Raw genomic sequence first — 18,711 nt, 5'->3', positions numbered from 1 at the left:
GATACCAGGCGCACAGAAATCAGCAGAAGGTCGCTGGTTTTTTTTAATTGTCGTTTTTTCTTGTTTCTCTTTGTATTTCATTGCTCTCTCATTTCGCTCTTCTTTTTCTAATTTTCTACCTCCACTTTCCACCGCTCAAATGGCAGAAAACCGTTAAATTCAAATCTGAGATACCAGGCGCACAGAAATCAGCAGAAGGTCGCTGGTTTTTTTTAATTGTCGTTTTTTCTTGTTTCTCTTTGTATTTCATTGCTCTCTCATTTCGCTCTTCTTTTTCTCATTTTCTGCCTCCACTTTCCACCGCTCAAATGGCAGAAAAACGTTAAATTCAAATCTGAGATACCAGGCGCACAGAAATAAGGACTAAACAAAATCGAGGATTTTCTTCCGATCACAAGGACACGTACGCGTAGGACACGAATGAAAAATGACAGAGAAAGGTAAGTATTTAAGACTGGGGAAAATGTCCTTGATCCTTGGTCCTTTATAAGGACTCCACAAAATCGAGGATTTTCTTCCGATCACGAGGACACGTACGCGTAGGACACGAATGAAAAATGACAGAGAAAGGTAAGTATTTAAGACTGGGGAAAATATCCTTGATCCTTGGTCCTTTATAAGGACTCCACAAAATCGAGGACTTTCTTCCGATCACGAGGACACGAACGCGTAGGACACGAATGAAAAATGACAGAGAAAAGTAAGTATTTCAGACTGGGGGAAATATCCTTGATCCTTGGTCCTTCAAAAGGCCTCAAAAAATCGAGGACTTTCTTCCGATCAGGAGGACACGTACGCGTAGGACACGAATGAAAAATGACAGAGAAAAGTAAGTATTTAAGACTGGGGAAAATATCCTTGATCCTTGGTCCTTTATAAGGACTCCCAAATGAGGATTTTCTTCCGATCACGAGGACACGTACGCGTAGGACACGAATGAAAAATGACAGAGAAAAGTAAGTATTTAAGACTGGGGAAAATATCCTTGATCCTTGGTCCTTTATAAGGACTCCACAAAATCGAGGATTTTCTTCTGATCACGAGGTCACGTACGCGTAGGACACGAATGAAAAATTACAGAGAAAAGTAAGTATTTAAGACTTGGGAAAATATCCTTGATCCTTGGTCCTTTATAAGGACTCCACAAAATCGAGGATTTTCTTCCGATCACAAGGACACGTACGCGTAGGACACGAATGAAAAATGAAAGAGAAAGGTAAGTATTTAAGACTGGGGAAAATATCCTTGATCCTTGGTTTTTATAAGGACTCCACAAAATCGAGGATTTTCTTCCGATCACGAGGACACGTACGCGTAGGACACGAATGAAAAATGACAGAGAAAAGTAAGTATTTCAGACTGGGGGAATTATCCTTGATCCTTGGTCCTTCATAAGGACTCAAAAAAATCGAGGACTTTCTTCCGATCAGGAGGACACGTACAGAGAAAAGTAAGTATTGCAGACTGGGGGAAATATCCTTGATCCTTGGTCCTTCAAAAGGACTCAAAAAATCGAGTACTTTCTTCCGATCACGAGGACACGTACGCGTAGGACACGAATGAAAAATGAAAGAGAAAAGTAAGTGGGGAAAATATCCTTGATCCTTGGTCTTCTCGACCTTCTGCTGATTTCTGTGCGCCTGGTATCTCAGATTTGAATTTAACGGTTTTCTGCCATTTGAGCAGTGGAAAGTGGAGGTAGAAAATGAGAAAAAGAAGAGCGAAATGAGAGAGCAATGAAATACAAAGAGAAACAAGAAAAAACGACAATTAAAAAAAACCAGCGACCTTCTGCTGATTTCTGTGCGCCTGGTATCTCAGATTTGAATTTAACGTTTTTCTGCCATTTGAGCGGTGGAAAGTGGAGGCAGAAAATGAGAAAAAGAAGAGCGAAATGAGAGAGCAACGAAATACAAAGAGAAACAAGAAAAAAACGATAATTAAAAAAAACCAGCGACCTTCTGCTGATTTCTGTGCGCCTGGTATCTCAGATTTGAATTTAACGGTTTTCTGCCATTTGAGCAGTGAAAAGTGGAGGTAGAAAATGAGAAAAAGAAGTGCGAAAAGAGAGAGCAACGAAATACAAAGAGAAACAAGAAAAAACGAGAATTTAAAAAGGCAGCGACCTTCTACTGATTTCTGTGCGCCTGGTATCTCAGATTTGAATATAACGGTTTTCTGCCATTTGAGCAGTGGAAAGTGGAGGTAGAAAATGAGAAAAAGAAGAGCGAAAAGAGAGAGCAACGAAATACAAAGAGAAACAAGAAAAAAAGAGAATTTATAAAACCAGCGACCTTCTGCTGATTTCTGTGCGCCTAGTATCTCAGATTTGAATTTAACGGTTTTCTGCCATTTGAGCAGTGGAAAGTGGAGGTAGAAAATGAGAAAAAGAAGAGCGAAATGAGAGAGCAACGAAATACAAAGAGAAACAAGAAAAAACGAGGAATTAAAAAAACCAGATACCTTCTGCTGATTTCTGTTCGCCTGGTATCTCAGATTTGAATTTAACGGTTTTCTGCCATTTGAGCGGTGGAAAGTGGAGGCAGAAAATGAGAAAAAGTAGGTTGATAAAAGAGAGCAACGAAATACAAAGAGAAACAAGAACAAAAGAGAAATTAAAAAAAGGAGCGATCTTCTGCTGATTTCTGTGCGCCTGGTATCTCAGATTTGAATTTAACGGTTTTCTGCCATTTGAGCGGTGGAAGGTGGAGGCAGAAAATGAGAGAAATTAGATCGAAAAGAGAGAGCAACGAAATAGAAAGAGAAACAAGAAAAAACGATAAATTAAAAAAAAACCAGCGACCTTCTGCAGATTTCTGTTTGCCTGGTATCTCAGATTTGAATTTAACGGTTTTCTGCCATTTGAGCGGTAGAAAGTGGAGCCATAAAATGAGAGAATTTAGATCGAAAAAAGAGAGCAGCGAAATACAAAGAGAAACAAGAAAAAACGGTATGCGCCTGGTATGTCAGATTTGAATTTAACGGATTTCTGCCATTTGAGCGGTGGAAAGTGGAGGCAGAAAATGAGAAAAAGAAGAAAGAAAAGAGAGAGCAATGAAATACAAAGAGAAACCTTCTGCTGATTTCTGTTCGCCTGGTATCTCAGGCGTTTTCGTTTCTTATCAGTCAGCTTTTGTCAGCGAGTAATTAGAATTTTTCTTTTCATATCAGTCAGCTTCTGTCAATGAGGCTTCCTGTGATCGGGGAAAGATCCTTGATTTAATGGAGTCCTTTCCAAGGACCAGGGATATCAACAATCAACATATTTAGTTTTATCAGCCATATGTTGGCCAACATACATATGCGTGCGATGACTTTCTGTGATCGGAAAAATATCCCTGATTTGCTGGTCTTTATCAAGGATCAAGAATTTTTTACCCAGTCGTAACAAATTTTTCCTCAGTGCGTGCTTAAAGTATACTTTATCATAAAAAGTTAGTCTGCAGAATGTAAAAAATGTACACAATTTATTTGAGTTATTTTTATTATGCTGACATTTCTCACATAGATATACCATATTTTGTCACTTAAACTCATTATTCATTTCAATTTTCGCGCAATACGTATGTGCCTGTTTCGGTTCGAATTTAAAATTAGATAAATTTAAGAATTTTGGAATTGTTTGGAACACAATTCATCAGTTTCAGTGGTATGCACACTTATGTCTATGCGAAATGAAAGTAGAAAATACACATGGAAAAGGCTGTTGAATACCTAACTAAAAATCTAATTCACTCTGCCTGGTCGGCCTGTTTTTGTTTTTGATTGTGGTTTACCATTAGACGGTAGCATTTTTTTTTCGTAAATTATAAATAAATGTATTGCAAAGTGGCGTTGAACATAACAAATGCAGCGCCGCCCGGCTTTGCTTTTGACTTAAGCCTTAAATGTTGTGAACTTAAACGTCTAGGAGTCTCTAAAACATAATTACTTGCTGCATTATTCAAATCAATCTGGTTCTCGCTCTCGCTTCCTTCGATGCGCATAGGATTAAGCATATTATGTGAAAATGTACAAGGCAAAGAGCAATACAAGTTATCTTTAAACTAAAATTAGGCAATACAAAGTTATCTTCAAACTAAAATTAGGCATTATCCATAGTGTGTAAAGTAAAATGTACAAATGTTGCTATTTATATAAACAAGCTAGCGCGTTCTCCGCTTTCGCATTGCATATGCCGCATGTCATGCAGGATTGCCATAACTGTTGCTATACCTATCCTTGAGTTGTGTGTGTGTGTGTGTGTGTGTCTGTATGAATGGGTGTTGTTCTTGTATAGTCGATGTTCTAGGGGGCGACTCTCTCTTCAACTCCCATTCTGATCTTTGCATATTTACCAAAGTTTTAGTGCTACAAGAGTGCTACAGAAACGCAGTCTGCCCCTCTTCTTGGTCAGTGCGAAGAGCGGCAGATGCTTCCGAGGCCAAGGCCGTGAATGAAAATATGTATCATAAACGCATTCCGAAATGATGTATGATTATTTTGAAATATGTTCACAAGCCTATTATCGAGTCAAGTTTCAATTTTGGTTTATCATGTTCTCACATATTCAAGTGCCATATAAATCTGATTTCATATATATGTATATAAATAGGTGTAATCATGATTTTTGCAGTGAAGAGGGAAACGTTACGTTGCGGTGCTTACAATTAGGTGAGGTCTGCTCGTAGGTGCATTTGACTATAGTATGGTATAGTATGATATCGCTTGCACTACCATAAGAACATTCATTGACGTTTAAAATTAAAGTAAATATACAAAGCAACCGAGGGTTAATGGGAGTCGAACTTAGCTTAAGTCAAAATGTACATGGTTGTGCGTAGTGTTTGTGTGTGTGTGTGTTTGTGGGGGGAGTATGGGTTGTGTTATGGCTGTCTGACAGAACGCAAAGGTATGACAAAAGTACACAAAATGAATGGAACATATGCAAATTTTGCTGAGTAGTTAACATTTAAAACCGCCTGGCTGATTGCCCGTCCATAAGTTCTTAAGCCTAAGCGTATAGCGTGCACTCGATGTAACTCGTGGGCACAAAGCCCTCGTCCCAGCCATTGGAATCGTTAGCACGCCGCACTCGCGTCCAGCCATCACCCTGATCGATCTCAATCACCTGCAGCTCTTCGCCCTCGTTCATGGGTATGCTTCCTTCGCTGGAGGCTGTTCAAAAAGACACAAAGATGTTTATTGTTCCAATCAATGAGTCAATCCCAACTAACCTTCAAAGGGATACAGGGCTCGACATGTGCCCAGTGGCTGCAGGGGCTCCACTTCCGTCTCAAAGTACGCATCCTCGCCAATGGCATTCTCGTTGGCGCTTCCCTGTCCAGAGCCAGGCAGAGATGTGTGCGACGTGCCCAGGCCACTCTCGGGACTTGCCGAACTGCTGGATTTCACCATGGAAAAGGCAAAATGAAACGAAATATTTGAAGAAGTTGCAATTTCAACATTATTAAGTGTTGTAATGTTCGGTGTAAAGCAATCAAGAATCGAAATCAAAAATAAAAGCAATAATTTTAAACTACAAATTAGAAAACAGAGCAGATTCATTTTAAAATTTTGTATCGCTGGCATATTTTTGTGTGCTCGTTCTGGATGTTATTTCTTGTAAAATGATAAACCGAAAAAAGGGAATGGGAACGGAACCGAAACCAAGGATAAGTGCAATGAGCAATGTACAGTATGAGATGCCAAAATTATAAATGCTACGATAATGTATGTATGTGGTGTGGGTGAGATAAATAGTATATGTATAAACATTGAACGTAGACTTATGAGTGTACCCGTTATTGTTATTATTATGCCCATTTTGTATTTGCGCCACATTATCCTCAGAACCTGACCTGCTTAAGCTGCCAGCATCGTCAGGCTGGTCATCGCCCTCGTCGTGATGATCATCGGCGCTGCCATTGGAATGTCTGCGGGTGAATAAACACACAAAGATCACGATTAGTTGATCCATATATCAGAGCTATGGGATATCATTTATTCAGTCGCAGCTCACCTCGATGTTCGGTGTCCGTTCTGTAATTGATTTCGATTCGCCTGCGGACTATTGTTGGCCACCTGCGCTTGATTGGCCCTCTCAAAGTAGCCCTGAAACTTTTTCAGATCAATTTTCAGCTTTTCCAGCTTATGTTCCGATTCGTTCAGTTGTCCCTCAACGGTCATGGGGTTGCCCAGCGATGAGTTCGTCTCATAGACGATTTTCATCTTCATCAGGCCATCCCGGGCATTCGTCTCCTGTGCAATTTTCTGCTGCAGCTCCGCTATCTTCGCCTGAAGCTTCTTTCTTTGCTGATTCGGTGGCAGATCACTGAAGTCCTCCTTTTGTCCGTCCGCAGTTAGGGAGTTCTAATGATGATTAAAACACATGATTAGTTAAGAGAATCAGGCGACACATATCAGGATATAAATGAATGAATAAACGGACATCAAGACATCCACAAGACAACAACAATAACAACAACAACGGTTGTAGCACGCAGTGAGTAAAACAGAAGATCAACAGATAAAATAAAGGCAACAGGCGCCAATCAAACAATCAACTAAATATATGTATAAATAAATTATGCAAATGGAACACAATGGGAAAATAGCTTCTAGATTTAATCGGTGGAGCATTCATTCAATTCAAATCATGCGGAGGAATTTCTCAAAAGAGCTAATGACACATAAAAAAAATATAAAAAAACTCATAGCATCGTAAAAATAATACAAAATTACAATTAGAAATGATGATAATATGGATAATGTGTGAGTGTGCTAGTAGCTAAGACATTTCTCAAAGATTTCGACTTGTTTAATGGGTAGTTTGTTTATTTTTAGAGCTCGAACTAAGAATATGCCGATCGTTTAAAGTGAAAGTTTTGCTCAGAGACTGCTATTATTATTATTAATTAATGGAAAACGAACGACAGTCGATAGTGGCTGGTGGCTAGTGACTAGTGATTGGTTAGCTGTTGTGATTAGTTGATAGCGTGGATAGAGTGTTGTAATTAAGAGCAATCATATGTAAATGGTAGGATAGTTAAGGCTAGGCTTAGTTAGAACTAGTAAATTAGTTGGTTTGGTGTTATTTATTTAGTTTAGTTAGGGATAGTTAGAGCTGAAAGATTCATCATACCTTCATCGTGATACAGGCTTCAATTATCTGCCGTTGCTATTGGCAGCGAATTGATTTAGTATTCATATTCAAATACATATTTTTAGTTTTGCAATTTGAGTGTTTTGTTTGTGTGTGTTTTGTGTGAGTAAAAGCATTTTGGATTCGGTTTTAAAATCGAATGGCAGCAACGAAAATGGAAATCAAGAGTTTATACAATTAATATTTTTGCAGTGTTATCAAAGAAGCTTTCGGTTTTTTGTTGGTGGGTATTTTTTATCTGGGTGCGTATAGGGCGGGAAACAACTCAAAATCAAAGCGTTGGCGCACAAAAATATTAGTAAATGAGAGAAGGAAAACATGGCTTGGATGGCAATTCATATGCAAACGGGAAGACAATCAATGTGGGAAATGGCGCGGGTATGTATAGCGAGTATATGGAATCAGTCTTGTGGGGTGAGGGATGGCACGAATAGAACACGAGAAAATACGGCCTGGCCTGTAGGACTGGACTCTTGGTACTTACAGTAGAGACACAGACAGAGACCATGGTCCAGGCGTAAATTAAAGTGGTAAATGGTAATCGATTCGAGATAGAACGGAAAAGAGATAGAACACTGGATGAGTAAACTATAAAGAGAGAGACACACACCACACATAAACCATAACAGAGGCCTACGACTTATGGATAGACAACTTAGAAACTAAAAGATCACGAAGCGACTCAACTCAAGAGGCTCTGGGTGCACTGAAAGGAACGGACATGTGTGGGGGGATAAACTGAAAACTCCCATCGACAGAAAGATAGAGAGACAGTGAGAGAGAGAGAAAGAGAGATTCAGGCAGAAACGAGGCTAAAACGATGGTACAACAGCCATAAACCTATCCTAGAATCGACCACGGATCCCCTCACCTTGTTGCTGCCGAATATGTTGAAGATGCCGACGCGTTTCTTGATCTTGTTGGCACTCATCGTGCCTCGCATCGTCAGGTGGTTCGACATGGAATTGCTGTAGTGATCCTGTAAGGAGTCCGGATCGAGTTTGGACAGATCCTCGAAGGGTATGTCCGTTGGGGGCGTGAAACCCGATTGGTATCTGTAGAAAAGAAAACAAATATTAGAAATGCAATGACATACGAGTGGATTGATTGATGGTTGAACCTTTCTATGACTTTGAATGAATCCTCCTTCTCGTTGATGGACTCTCCCGCCTTGACAATCCCCTCCATGCAGCGGGCAATGATGGGTGCCACCGAGGACTCCACTTCCGCTGCCCCAATGATGAACTCACGTATGCCACGGGTGCGCTTCTCGTCCAGCTCCTGCAGTCGACTCAAGACAGCGGGCAGCAGGATGCTAAAATGCTGTTGCTGCAGATTGTTCGTCTTCTGCAGCTGATTGGCGTACTCGTTCTTGGCATCGTCCGACTGCTGAATCTTCGACGTCATGATGTTCTTGTAGCGCTCCACCTCGGCACGACTCAGATTGAGATCCATGTCGGCCTTTTTGTAGTTATCGACAGCCTTCTCCGAGTCCCTGTATGCCTTCTCGTAGTTCCGCTTGGCCCGCTCCAGCGATGAGAGCTGTGTGGTGAGGTTCTGTTGCAGCATTGCACCATCGCTAAGGCATTTCTGTAAGGACATATTTATATAGTATATTCACTATAATCTGTAATCAGGGTAATATTTCATGCACCACTCACCTTGCGATCATCGCGCAGCGTTTTAGATAGCAGCGTCACACCCTGTATGATCTGTAGCTGCAGGGACTCGGACACCACTTCACGCTGTCCCGCCAGGTCGCCCACTTCCTTGAGCAGATTGCGAAACGCTTGCATCGATGTAAATCTGTAATAAAGAGAACATGTGGATATCAGTTCATTCGTCGCAATAAGCTATAGCCCATAGGCTATAGGCCCCCTGCCCACGACAGTTCGCGCCTCTGGCAAGCTACTCTTCTACTTTCAGCCCATTCCATTGTCGGGAAGCAATTTATGGAGCTCTCAGATTGACAGAGTTGGACACGCGCTTTGTGACGCGCCACAGAACGCCCACGCCTCGGTATGTCTGTCGCTGTCTGTATGTCTGTCATCGCTGCGGCACTCTCTATATGGCTGGAGGATAAATTTATGGATTTTACAACTGAATAAGGCACAAGCGCTTGGCATTTCATTACCAAAGTCAACTTCAACTTGGCTATGGCTTCATTGTCATGTTACACACATGCCACGCAGAGCAGAGCCCCAATCCAACATCCAAGCAGATCTATTTGCGGGTCATGATGTCAGTTATTCGCATACTATTTGCATGGCATGTAATTAAAAGCTGAGAGATTCTCAGACCACACACACGCACACTGAATGGAATGTATGAATGTGAATCTGGTCTCTCCGACACGCACAATTAGAGCAGTCTGAGAGATCTGAACCAGATCCCAAGCGACCGACTTGCCCCACAAATAATGCCCAAAATCCGAAGCAAAATGCAACAAAGTGTCGATAATTTTCCATGACATTTAACAAACATTAAACTTAAATATACTATTTGTTTTGTTTTGTTGGTGCTTACTCATTGTCTTCCTCCTCCTTCTTTTTGGGCTGGTAATTTTTTACTAGGCGCCTGCAAAGAAAAAGGAAAATCAAAATCAAAATCATGGCATTAGTGAAACTTTGTTTATGCAAAAAGAGAGAAAGATAAATACAAAATATAATCGCAATACTAGTAAGTGGTAGAAGAGGAGGAGCATTTGCATTAAACACGATACTTTTCATCGCACACGCAAGAGCTACAGATTTCACTCTGCGCTCCGCATATTAATAGAGTTTTTCCCCATTTTCCATTGGGAGTCCATTGCCGTCTGCTTTGTGGTCTAGTTGGTAGATGAACGCAGTACATAGATGCTGCTGGGAAAGGCAGAGGCCGAGGCAGATACAGATATATGAAGCGCCAGCTTCAGACCACAACTAGAGCTTTAGAGACGCGTAATGATAAAGTCATTAAAACGACGTCAAGACGGTAGCTTCCAGCGGTATCACACAGGGGCCACAGTTCACTCTCAGCCAACAGACAGCTTCGGTAGCATAGCGGTGGCGGCGGTGGCAGTCATCAAGCCAACTCATTGGGGGAACTGTGGGAACTGCCAGACACTCGGACAGACAGAGGACAGACAGGCAGTGGGAAACCGATAGCATTCCCAACGAACCAACCAACCAACAGCCTCGGTCTTGTGGTCTTCCCAACACCTTGACAACGTCAGCGACTCCGGCAATATAATCTTTGCTTAAATTAAACAATTATGAAGACCCACGCCAACACCAGCACAGCCATTCGTTCGTTGGGTAATTGGCGGGGCTTGTCAGAGTCCGAGTAACTCAAGCCTAATCACATTAAGTCCCCCACATGTCCATGGGGGCACTCAATGGGGAGGGGACTCCCTGACGGTGTGGCAGTTGCGTCGCGTGTCAATTGCGTGGGGCAGGTCGTGGTCAGATCATGTTGGCTTCACTTCCAGAGGGTGTCACTCAATTGTGCAATTTAGAGCCGCCTCAAGGGGTTGCAACCGGTTGGTCCGACCCTTCCTGACGTTCAGATGGAGGTGCGGCTTTCGAAAATTCTTTTCCTTCCATAAAAATTACTGCATATACTCGTACTCATTTCGTATCAACGGCAATTGAAATGCGACGCTAGTAAACGAAACACTCATTCAAACAATGAACACAATTAGCTTTTAGATATTTACGATAATTTTTATGCTTCTCTCCGTTCTACGAAGGTCTCACGGAGCGACAAAGATAAAGACACGTTTTAAGCCTCAAGAAAATTGATTTCAGGAACGGACCCCGTGTGACGTAGACAGTGCAATCACTTCCACAAGTGCCACAGAGTGGACGACCTTGTGCTTATTCGTATAGCGAGTGCACGACTCTTATTTTTTTACTTTACGATTTTTACATTAATGAGAACTCCATAAACCCCAGAGAGACGCAGACCCAGAGAGATATTTGGAATTTGGTGAGATATTTGACAGCAGCTGCATGCCACAAATGGGTGAGGCCTCCATACACAAAAAAAAACTAAACACAAAATATTTATGTTTAATTGGCTTTTTGTTGGGGCCATAAACGGAGGCGCCGCCTGACGCTCAGAGACTTGAAAAATAATCCCCAGAAATGTATATTTTATTTCAAAATATTTTCGATCCCAAATTCCGTATAAATTCAAATGATTTTTATCGGTTAAAACTCACCTTAATTTGCCGGCATATTCCGTTTCTATGGCCACGCGATCACGCAGAAAATTGGCATACTTGTCCAGCGCATCGATGCCTCTGTTTGTGTGTATCGCTAGATTATCATTTTGATCCTGGAAATAGAAATGGACACATGGTATGGATTAGAGAGCAGTCAGTAGTCAGATATCTCGAGTGGAAGAGTCGAAAAAAATCCCACTTAATGCCTTTTGACATTGAGCCAACGAAATTAATCTAAATATTTTAATTACTTAAGAAAGAAACTGCGTAGCAAATAGCAAATGGATTTTATGGATAAAGATCGGCAATACATACATGTGTACATACATATGTATGTATGTAAGCACGCATTTGCAGAGAGTGATGCCTGAGAGCGAGAGTTGACGTGTTCAGCATAGTGTTTCCCATTAATTCTGTTGTTGCTGAGAGAGCAAAAAAAAAGGAATTTCTGAGAGAGAGAGAGTGAGCAATGTAATGAAGAACTTGCGAGAGTCTTTCTGGGTATTGATTGAGTGGAGCAAAGCTCCTAGATCAAATGCAGATCAAGAGATAAGAAAATTGAGACTGCACTGCGCTCCCCTACAGAATATGCAAACAAAAATGCAAGAACAAGCGAGAGAGCCATAGAAAGAACGGTTATTGCTGCTTCTGATATTGTATAGTGAATGGAAACACTTCACTTCAGAGAGAGGAGCTCCAAAAGTCGATCCATTAACTCATTAGCCATAAAGAGCGCGATATGGTTGACAATTTTAAGTGATTTGGTTTTAAATTATCGTCTGCTCCATTCGTTAGGAGATCGTTAGTGTTTACCGCTGACACAAATATGGGCAGCAGCCACTTCCTCCTCAACGGGAAAAAAAAGTTATGATATAATATATCGCGTCTATCTAGCTCTGTCTCTGTTTCTGCCTCTCTATCTGTAACTCTCTTTTGTGGGCAATTTGCAACACTTTTCAATACCGTTTGTCAATACAACAGAAACCAAACAGACAACAGAGAAACAACAATACAAACAAACAGCGCTGCGCTGCGCTCCACTTTTGATTTTATTTTCGCACGCATGCGAAAGGTACAAAAACAACAGCAAAAATAGTGGCAAAGAGACATCAAAAGAGGCTGCCGTGTGGCCGAGTTAGCTGCCAATCACGCCCCCAAACGCAATCATCGATGATGGCAGCAGACAGCAGATTTGAATGTTAAGTAAACCTCCTCAACATGCATAGAAAACCCATAGAAAAGTTTTGCCAATTTGCATGTGAAGTTCAGGCTGAGAGCGAGAGAAAGAGAGAGAAGTCACTGTACCCTGTACGAACCTAGTCTCTACTCTTCCAACGACTCCGCCTCCGCTTACTCCTCCTCATCGTCTGTCAAAAAATTAACATCAATTACATAATGAAACCCAGTTCCGAGACACAATTCGGTTGCGGCTTAAATGAGCGTTAAATTGTTGTTGAAAATGTACGTTTTCTGTTGCTTCTCTTTTTTGGTTTTTGGTTGTTTTTTCTGCGCTTCTTCCGTGGCATTGCAAAATTTCTATATGTATGTATGTAATTTGGTTTCAATGTTTTATGTGAAGCGATTATATTAATTTCTGTGCTGTGGCTGTTCCTCCACTGCAAAGTTGTTTTTCTTTCGTTTTGTGAACAAGGTTGCACAGTGAAATTTGGCAACGTGGCCCAGGCATTCGATTTTCACTCAATTTTGTCGATCGTGAAATTAATTAAACATTAAAACAATTTCATTTCAAATGCGTTTGTAGAATTTCGGTTGATTTTTTAATTCGCTTTTTTGTCGTGGAATTGCGTCACACCCACCGAGGGGAAAGGGGTAGGGGGAAAACTTTCACCCGCCTCAAGGTGCGGCACCACAAATGGAAACACATTTCTTGTGTTTGTGTGTGTCTGTGTGTGTGTGTGGAAAAGTGTCAATACAGAGAGGGTTGCAGCAGCAGGAGGCCGTTGGCCATAAGATCATGTGGGTGTTTTTTTTTTTACAGTCCTGCATCTTGGCCTATAAACATCCATCCATCTGTCACTTGCCGGTGGCCTAAACCCATTTCTTGCTTGCATAATCGAATGGAATACGTTCCTTGCAGCGACAGCGACGGAGCGGAGAGGAGTGGAGTGCCTTTCCATCCAGCCCCGTTCAAATCAAATTAATTTACTTTTCACAACGACTGGTGCGGCTCTGCGGCTGCGCTTGCGCAATATCCTCGCCTCTAGTGGGAAAAAGCTGTGTGTGTTTTCCAATCAATGGTTTGATGTGCTGTGCTGTGCTTTGTGTGTGTTTGTGCTAGTTTTTCCATGTTGTCTGATTAAATGGAATGGCAAATTGTTTGCCGTTTGTCTGCGTCCGCCATTCAGCAGCCATTAGCGCCATTGATTTATATAAATACATATCTAGTTAATACAGATTTGAAATGGTACAAAATGCATTTATTAAGATAATAGTTATGCTGTTGTTTCCCCCCATCGATGCATCGATTGGTTATGAGGTGAGAAAGGAATTTCTATGTCCGTAGTCCATTGATTGATTAGAATGGATTTCCCATTCCCCATTCCCATTTATGCTGCGCGGCTGTCGCTCATTCCATCCCCACAAATGTGACGACGACGACTGAGACATTGATGGACGGACTCGACGACTCTCGAAGGTTATTTTTGCCAATCGGATCGCATTCCGCTGACCTTGACCGCCTCGAGAGATCAGATCACAAAGCGAACCAGCGAATGATTGGATCTGGGCATATAAGGAATGAAAAAAAAAAAAATTTGAGGCATACATATAGTACGGTACGAGTATTTGTGTGTGTGTGTGGCATGAGGCAAGGGCCTGACAGCCACAGCCGATCTTAAAGATCGCAGATCAGAGTAGGAGTGAGAAGAGTTGAAGCACAAACATGTGGCACTTGAGGAGGGTCTTCGTTCAGGTTAATGACTCTCCAAAGACGACAAATATTTCTGGAAACTGGCATTTAAATAATTTTTATTTACAGACACAGCCGCCGCTGCCGAGATTAATGTGGCAATGTCCAAAAAAGCTGGCTATAATGAAGAGTCTCCCAACTAACAAGCTGGCCAATAAATCATGGCGAAAGTTTGCTCACAACAGCATCAGGCATCAGGCATCATCACGCGGGGGCATCAGATGTCACAAAAGTTTATTAGCAGAAAACCGAGAGACACAAATATCCAATCCCGATTCCAGTCAGAGAGGAGGATTGGATGGATAGACTGACTTTCACTTGGAAGACACAACTTAACCGTCAGTCAAATTCAATTAACAAAATGTAACAGGCGGCAATCGTAAGAATCGAAGCAACAAAACACACAAAAATGACAATAAAAATCAATAAAGAAATTAACAAATTGCTGGAGGGAAAAAAAGTGTTAAATTCGATTGAAGATTGTCATCGTGATTGTTGATTGCTGTTGAGGTTTGTTTTCTTTATTAAATGGTACCCACGGACGTGCGAGCAATCAATGCGGAATGCGTGGCAGAATGTGTGGCAGAGTGTGGAATGTGCTGTTGGGGCACCCATTTGCCCAAGGCACGGGCGCTCTGCTCAGTGGGTCAAGATTGAAGACTGATCCGATTGATTAAACGCATTTGTTCATTCCATTCCACTGCATTGCATTGCATTGTTGTTTGTTTCTTTTGTGGGTTTTCCATTTAATTTAATCGTGTATTGGATTCGTTTCGATTCATTTTCATGGGCTCGTGACATTCGATCAACGAATGAAACGAAACGAAAGAATCCAAAGGGAAAGTAGAACGGGGACGGGCACTGTCTTCATGTAGTAAATGCTGCTGTCAGCACAGTGCATGATAATCAAAAGTGTAAAGATTGACTGATTGATCGTTTTACTGTTGAACGAAAGTTTCGGGGAGGGAAGGAAGCAAGTATTTGAACCACAGAAAACCCCAAAGTTTATTATATCCCAATCGAAAACTACAACCGCATTAGGGGGGTTTCGTATCGATAATGGTTAGGCTGTCCGCAATCATAAAGGGCTGTTGCACAATCGTTGTTGCAACTGTAAAACGGTACAGCGATGCAGGAGGAAAATCTGCAATCTGTGGAGCCCTGTCAATGGTCTTTATGTAATGACTGCCTCATGGAACTTCAACTGTAACTGTAACTGCAACTGCAACTGTAACTCTTGTGGCAACTGCAACTCCCGATGAGGGTGTCAATTGAAGCAGAAAGCGTTGACGTCTGTCTGGCACAGCCCCTGGCAGCGATCGGTGGCACAATATGGATTCCTGTTTGCATTACAATTGCTGGCTGGCTGTCTGTCTGTCGGCCCCCCCGGAGGAGAGCACTCGACCAGAAACGTTGGCTTCCTTTTGGCTTTGGCTTTTGTTTTTGTTTTCTGGGTTTTTGGAATTCAATGATTAGGAGAGAGACCCAGTTTGAACGACCGACTAACCGACCAGAGCTACAGAGCCACAGAGCTGCTGGTGCTGCTGCTGAGAGCCAACGGCTATAACTGGGTAACAGGTGCACGGTGCACTGGTGCACTGGTGCACTGAAGGCGGGTTGTATGTATCTGGGACTGGGGCTGGGACTGGCGCTGGGGCTGGGGCAACGATTTTGTTACCACTTGAGAGTGGGTTTGCTTTGTGTGGTTTGCTTTTTCGAAGCCATAGGCAAATGGGGTGGTGGCTCAGACAGCGGCTCAGCAGAGCGTTTACACTGGAAAAAATGGCACTTAAAATTGCTCCATGGTTAATGAAAATTAGGGATTTCCTTCCCTCTGGCTCTCTCTCTCTCTCTCTCTCTGCATTCACTTTCCTTATGGGTATTCATGTATATTCATGAGTAATCCAAAGAGAACACCCATTAATTGTATGTGAACACATTCCTATCCAACTGAATCTTCTTCATGGCAAATGGATCTCCGTATATGCAATTCTATTGCATATTTTGTTGCAGTGCTGATTCCATAGAGGCAGTGGGGGCGGGGAATCAGCCGCTCTCCTCCTCTCTTTCAGTGGAAGTCAAGCAGCACGCGTTTTTTTATCTGCAGCGGACGTGGCACGCAAACAAGAACAGCAGCAACATCGTAATGCAGCTGATAAGCCAGTGCTGAGGGGGGGAGAGAGAAGCAGTGTGGAAGCAGTGAAAACATGCACACAAACTTATAGACATGACTGTATCGACAGTGCCCGGCATGACGCGCTTGCTTTTGTTGCTGCCACAGCCACTGTTGCTGTTGCTGCTGCACCCATTTGACATTTGGATGATGACAATGTTCGATGGTCGGGGCCCTTGGGCTTGACGCAAATTGACATTGCCCCCGCGAGTGCTTGCAACATGCAACCAATAACAGTGCCGAAGCATGCATGTAGCTTCCGCTGTGCCCCATCCCCATCCCCCTCCCCAGGCAGTGAGCTTGCGTGTGTGTGTGTGCCTTGTTTTTTTGCATGACAACGTTTTGGCGGCGCCTTTGTTTGTGTTTGATCTATAGAAGGAGAGTGTCATACTCTACTCTCAGCATGATGAACAGCAGATACATGCTCGTACTCGTAGATACACATACGTACACACATACATACATGCATGTATGTTGCAAGTTTTCTTCACTCCTCCTGTTTCTTCAGGTTGCAGTACATTGACCCTCCCTATGTTAAATCATTCGCCCAACTGTCATTCTAAATTTGGGGCACTCTCAACCTTTCCACACTCATTCCAAGAAAGTACTTTACATGCACTTTCCACAGCTTTTCCACATGGAAATGGTTTTCAGCAGCAATTCCATTTGACTTGCTGCAGAAACCTCAAAGGCAAAAGGCAAGGGAAAAGGTAAATAGAAGACAATGGCTCGAGGAAAAGCGGAGCCTAAGTAGCCACTCCTGACCTGTTTTCCCTTCCTTCTCTCCCCTTCCACATGGCTATTTTTATAAGCAGCTTGTTGCTGGTTTTCCCCCTCATTTTCAGTTAATTTGCTGTAACGATTTTCCGCCTCATTGCTGACTCCCACCCCCACTCACAGTCGCTTCTCTAAATCTATATTTACATGTTGTCTCTGCCACTTCTCGTCTTTATCACTCGCTTTGCTTTTGCACCGCAAAACGCTATTGACACAAGGAGGGGGAACAAATGGAGAAACCCCAAAATTAGCACATTAACCCATGGGTGCCATCGCCGCTGTTTCCGTTTCTTCCGCTTTTATTGATTAAATAACTTTTCTAGTTGCTAGTTTTTTCCCTCACATTACTTGTGGCCATCTTCGCACTCGTAAATCGATAAACAAAGGGTTACAAGTGGGTCAAACATCAAAAGCAGTTTTCCCTTTTCCCCACTGTGGATCCAATTAGATCAAAGTACAGTACCCCCCCACACACCCTTACAACAAAAACACTTTCGATTCATGGAATTGAAGTCGGATATAGTATGGGATATAATTGTGTGTCTATATAATCAGCTAACAAATTGCCGTCAAGCTTCGGAAACTTGATAATTACACATGTAAATATGCAATCATGCAAAAGAATGAATAAATGAATAAATCAAGCGACGCGAGCAACGCGACTGGCGGCAATGCCTTTTCACAGTTACATTGCACAGAATGTGGAAAATCAACAGCGCAACAGCGAAACGAGAACCGAGAACCATAGCTAAGAGAGGGAAAGAGAGAAGCTGTGTGATCTTGGCCAGAAGCTCACGATTATATACATAGAGATACACAGATACTCGTACATGATTATGCCGCACTTGGCGGCGCGGCGGCATACAACAGGAAGCATAAAACATGAGGCCAAAAAAAAGAGAGATGTACATAGACATATTTTTTTTTTTGCTGTCTAGTTAGCGTGTGTGAAACCGTTAGCATAGAGTCACCGCAAAGTTGTAATCATAAAAATAGTTGAGCAACATCTCGTGTTGGCTTGAACTTTAACTTTCAACGCAGCGAGCAGCAGCAGCAGCAGCAGCGGCAGCTACAGAAGCCAGAAGAGAAGTAGAGGGAAGAGAATCAGCAGACAGCCGCAAATGGGAAAGCAGTAGGACAGCAAGTGGAGGGACAGGCGAGACAGTAGCCAGGCGGTAAGTAATGCACGCATCAAGCAGTAGCCAACAGCAAGCAGTAGCCCCATATCCCCCAACCAGCCAACAATAAGCAGTGCGAAGCTGCCCATAAACAGCGGTTGGTCCAGCCCGTGGAATAGCTGGAAGACTCCAAGAGATCATTAGAGTTGGACGCAAAACACGCATGAAATGTGCTTCCCTCCAGCTATAAATTCTTGACGAAATCTTTGTAATTTAACAAAAATTCTTCACTTTGAACCTCTTCTGTTTCCACCCCTTTCTTGTGCCCAAAGGGGTAATGCAGATGCAATTTAATGATCGTTG

General features: G+C 42.4%; 1 protein-coding gene across 13 annotated transcripts in view; it reads right to left on the bottom strand.

Annotated features, from left to right (window-relative positions):
• Positions 1–3,466: 3,466 nt before the first annotated feature.
• LOC111074754 (formin-binding protein 1-like) overlaps positions 3,467–18,711 on the bottom strand; it is a 34,437-nt gene continuing 19,192 nt past the window's right edge. For 3 of the 13 annotated variants that reach the window (XM_022367682.2, XM_022367672.2, XM_022367673.2), the window contains exons 3-12: positions 11,349–11,464; positions 9,671–9,721; positions 8,806–8,950; positions 8,265–8,734; positions 8,016–8,199; positions 7,124–7,159; positions 6,002–6,351; positions 5,781–5,915; positions 5,217–5,383; positions 3,467–5,157 (exon numbers count right to left, since the gene is read on the bottom strand). In XM_022367682.2, coding sequence (XP_022223374.2) covers positions 4,994–5,157; positions 5,217–5,383; positions 5,781–5,915; positions 6,002–6,351; positions 7,124–7,159; positions 8,016–8,199; positions 8,265–8,734; positions 8,806–8,950; positions 9,671–9,721; positions 11,349–11,464 — 1,818 coding nt within the window. In that variant the 3' untranslated portion in view covers positions 3,467–4,993. The remainder of the gene's footprint in view (positions 5,158–5,216; positions 5,384–5,780; positions 5,916–6,001; positions 6,352–7,123; positions 7,160–8,015; positions 8,200–8,264; positions 8,735–8,805; positions 8,951–9,670; positions 9,722–11,348; positions 11,465–18,711) is intronic. The other 10 variants (XM_022367675.2, XM_022367679.2, XM_022367676.2 and 7 more) reach the window with 10 other exon arrangements.

This window comes from Drosophila obscura, unplaced genomic scaffold (genome assembly GCF_018151105.1).
Source record: "Drosophila obscura isolate BZ-5 IFL unplaced genomic scaffold, ASM1815110v1 contig_208, whole genome shotgun sequence".
NCBI classification, from domain to species: Eukaryota; Metazoa; Arthropoda; class Insecta; order Diptera; family Drosophilidae; genus Drosophila; species Drosophila obscura.
The sequence above is the reverse complement of the archived record's forward strand: the minus strand, read 5'-3'. Positions and strand labels throughout refer to the sequence as shown.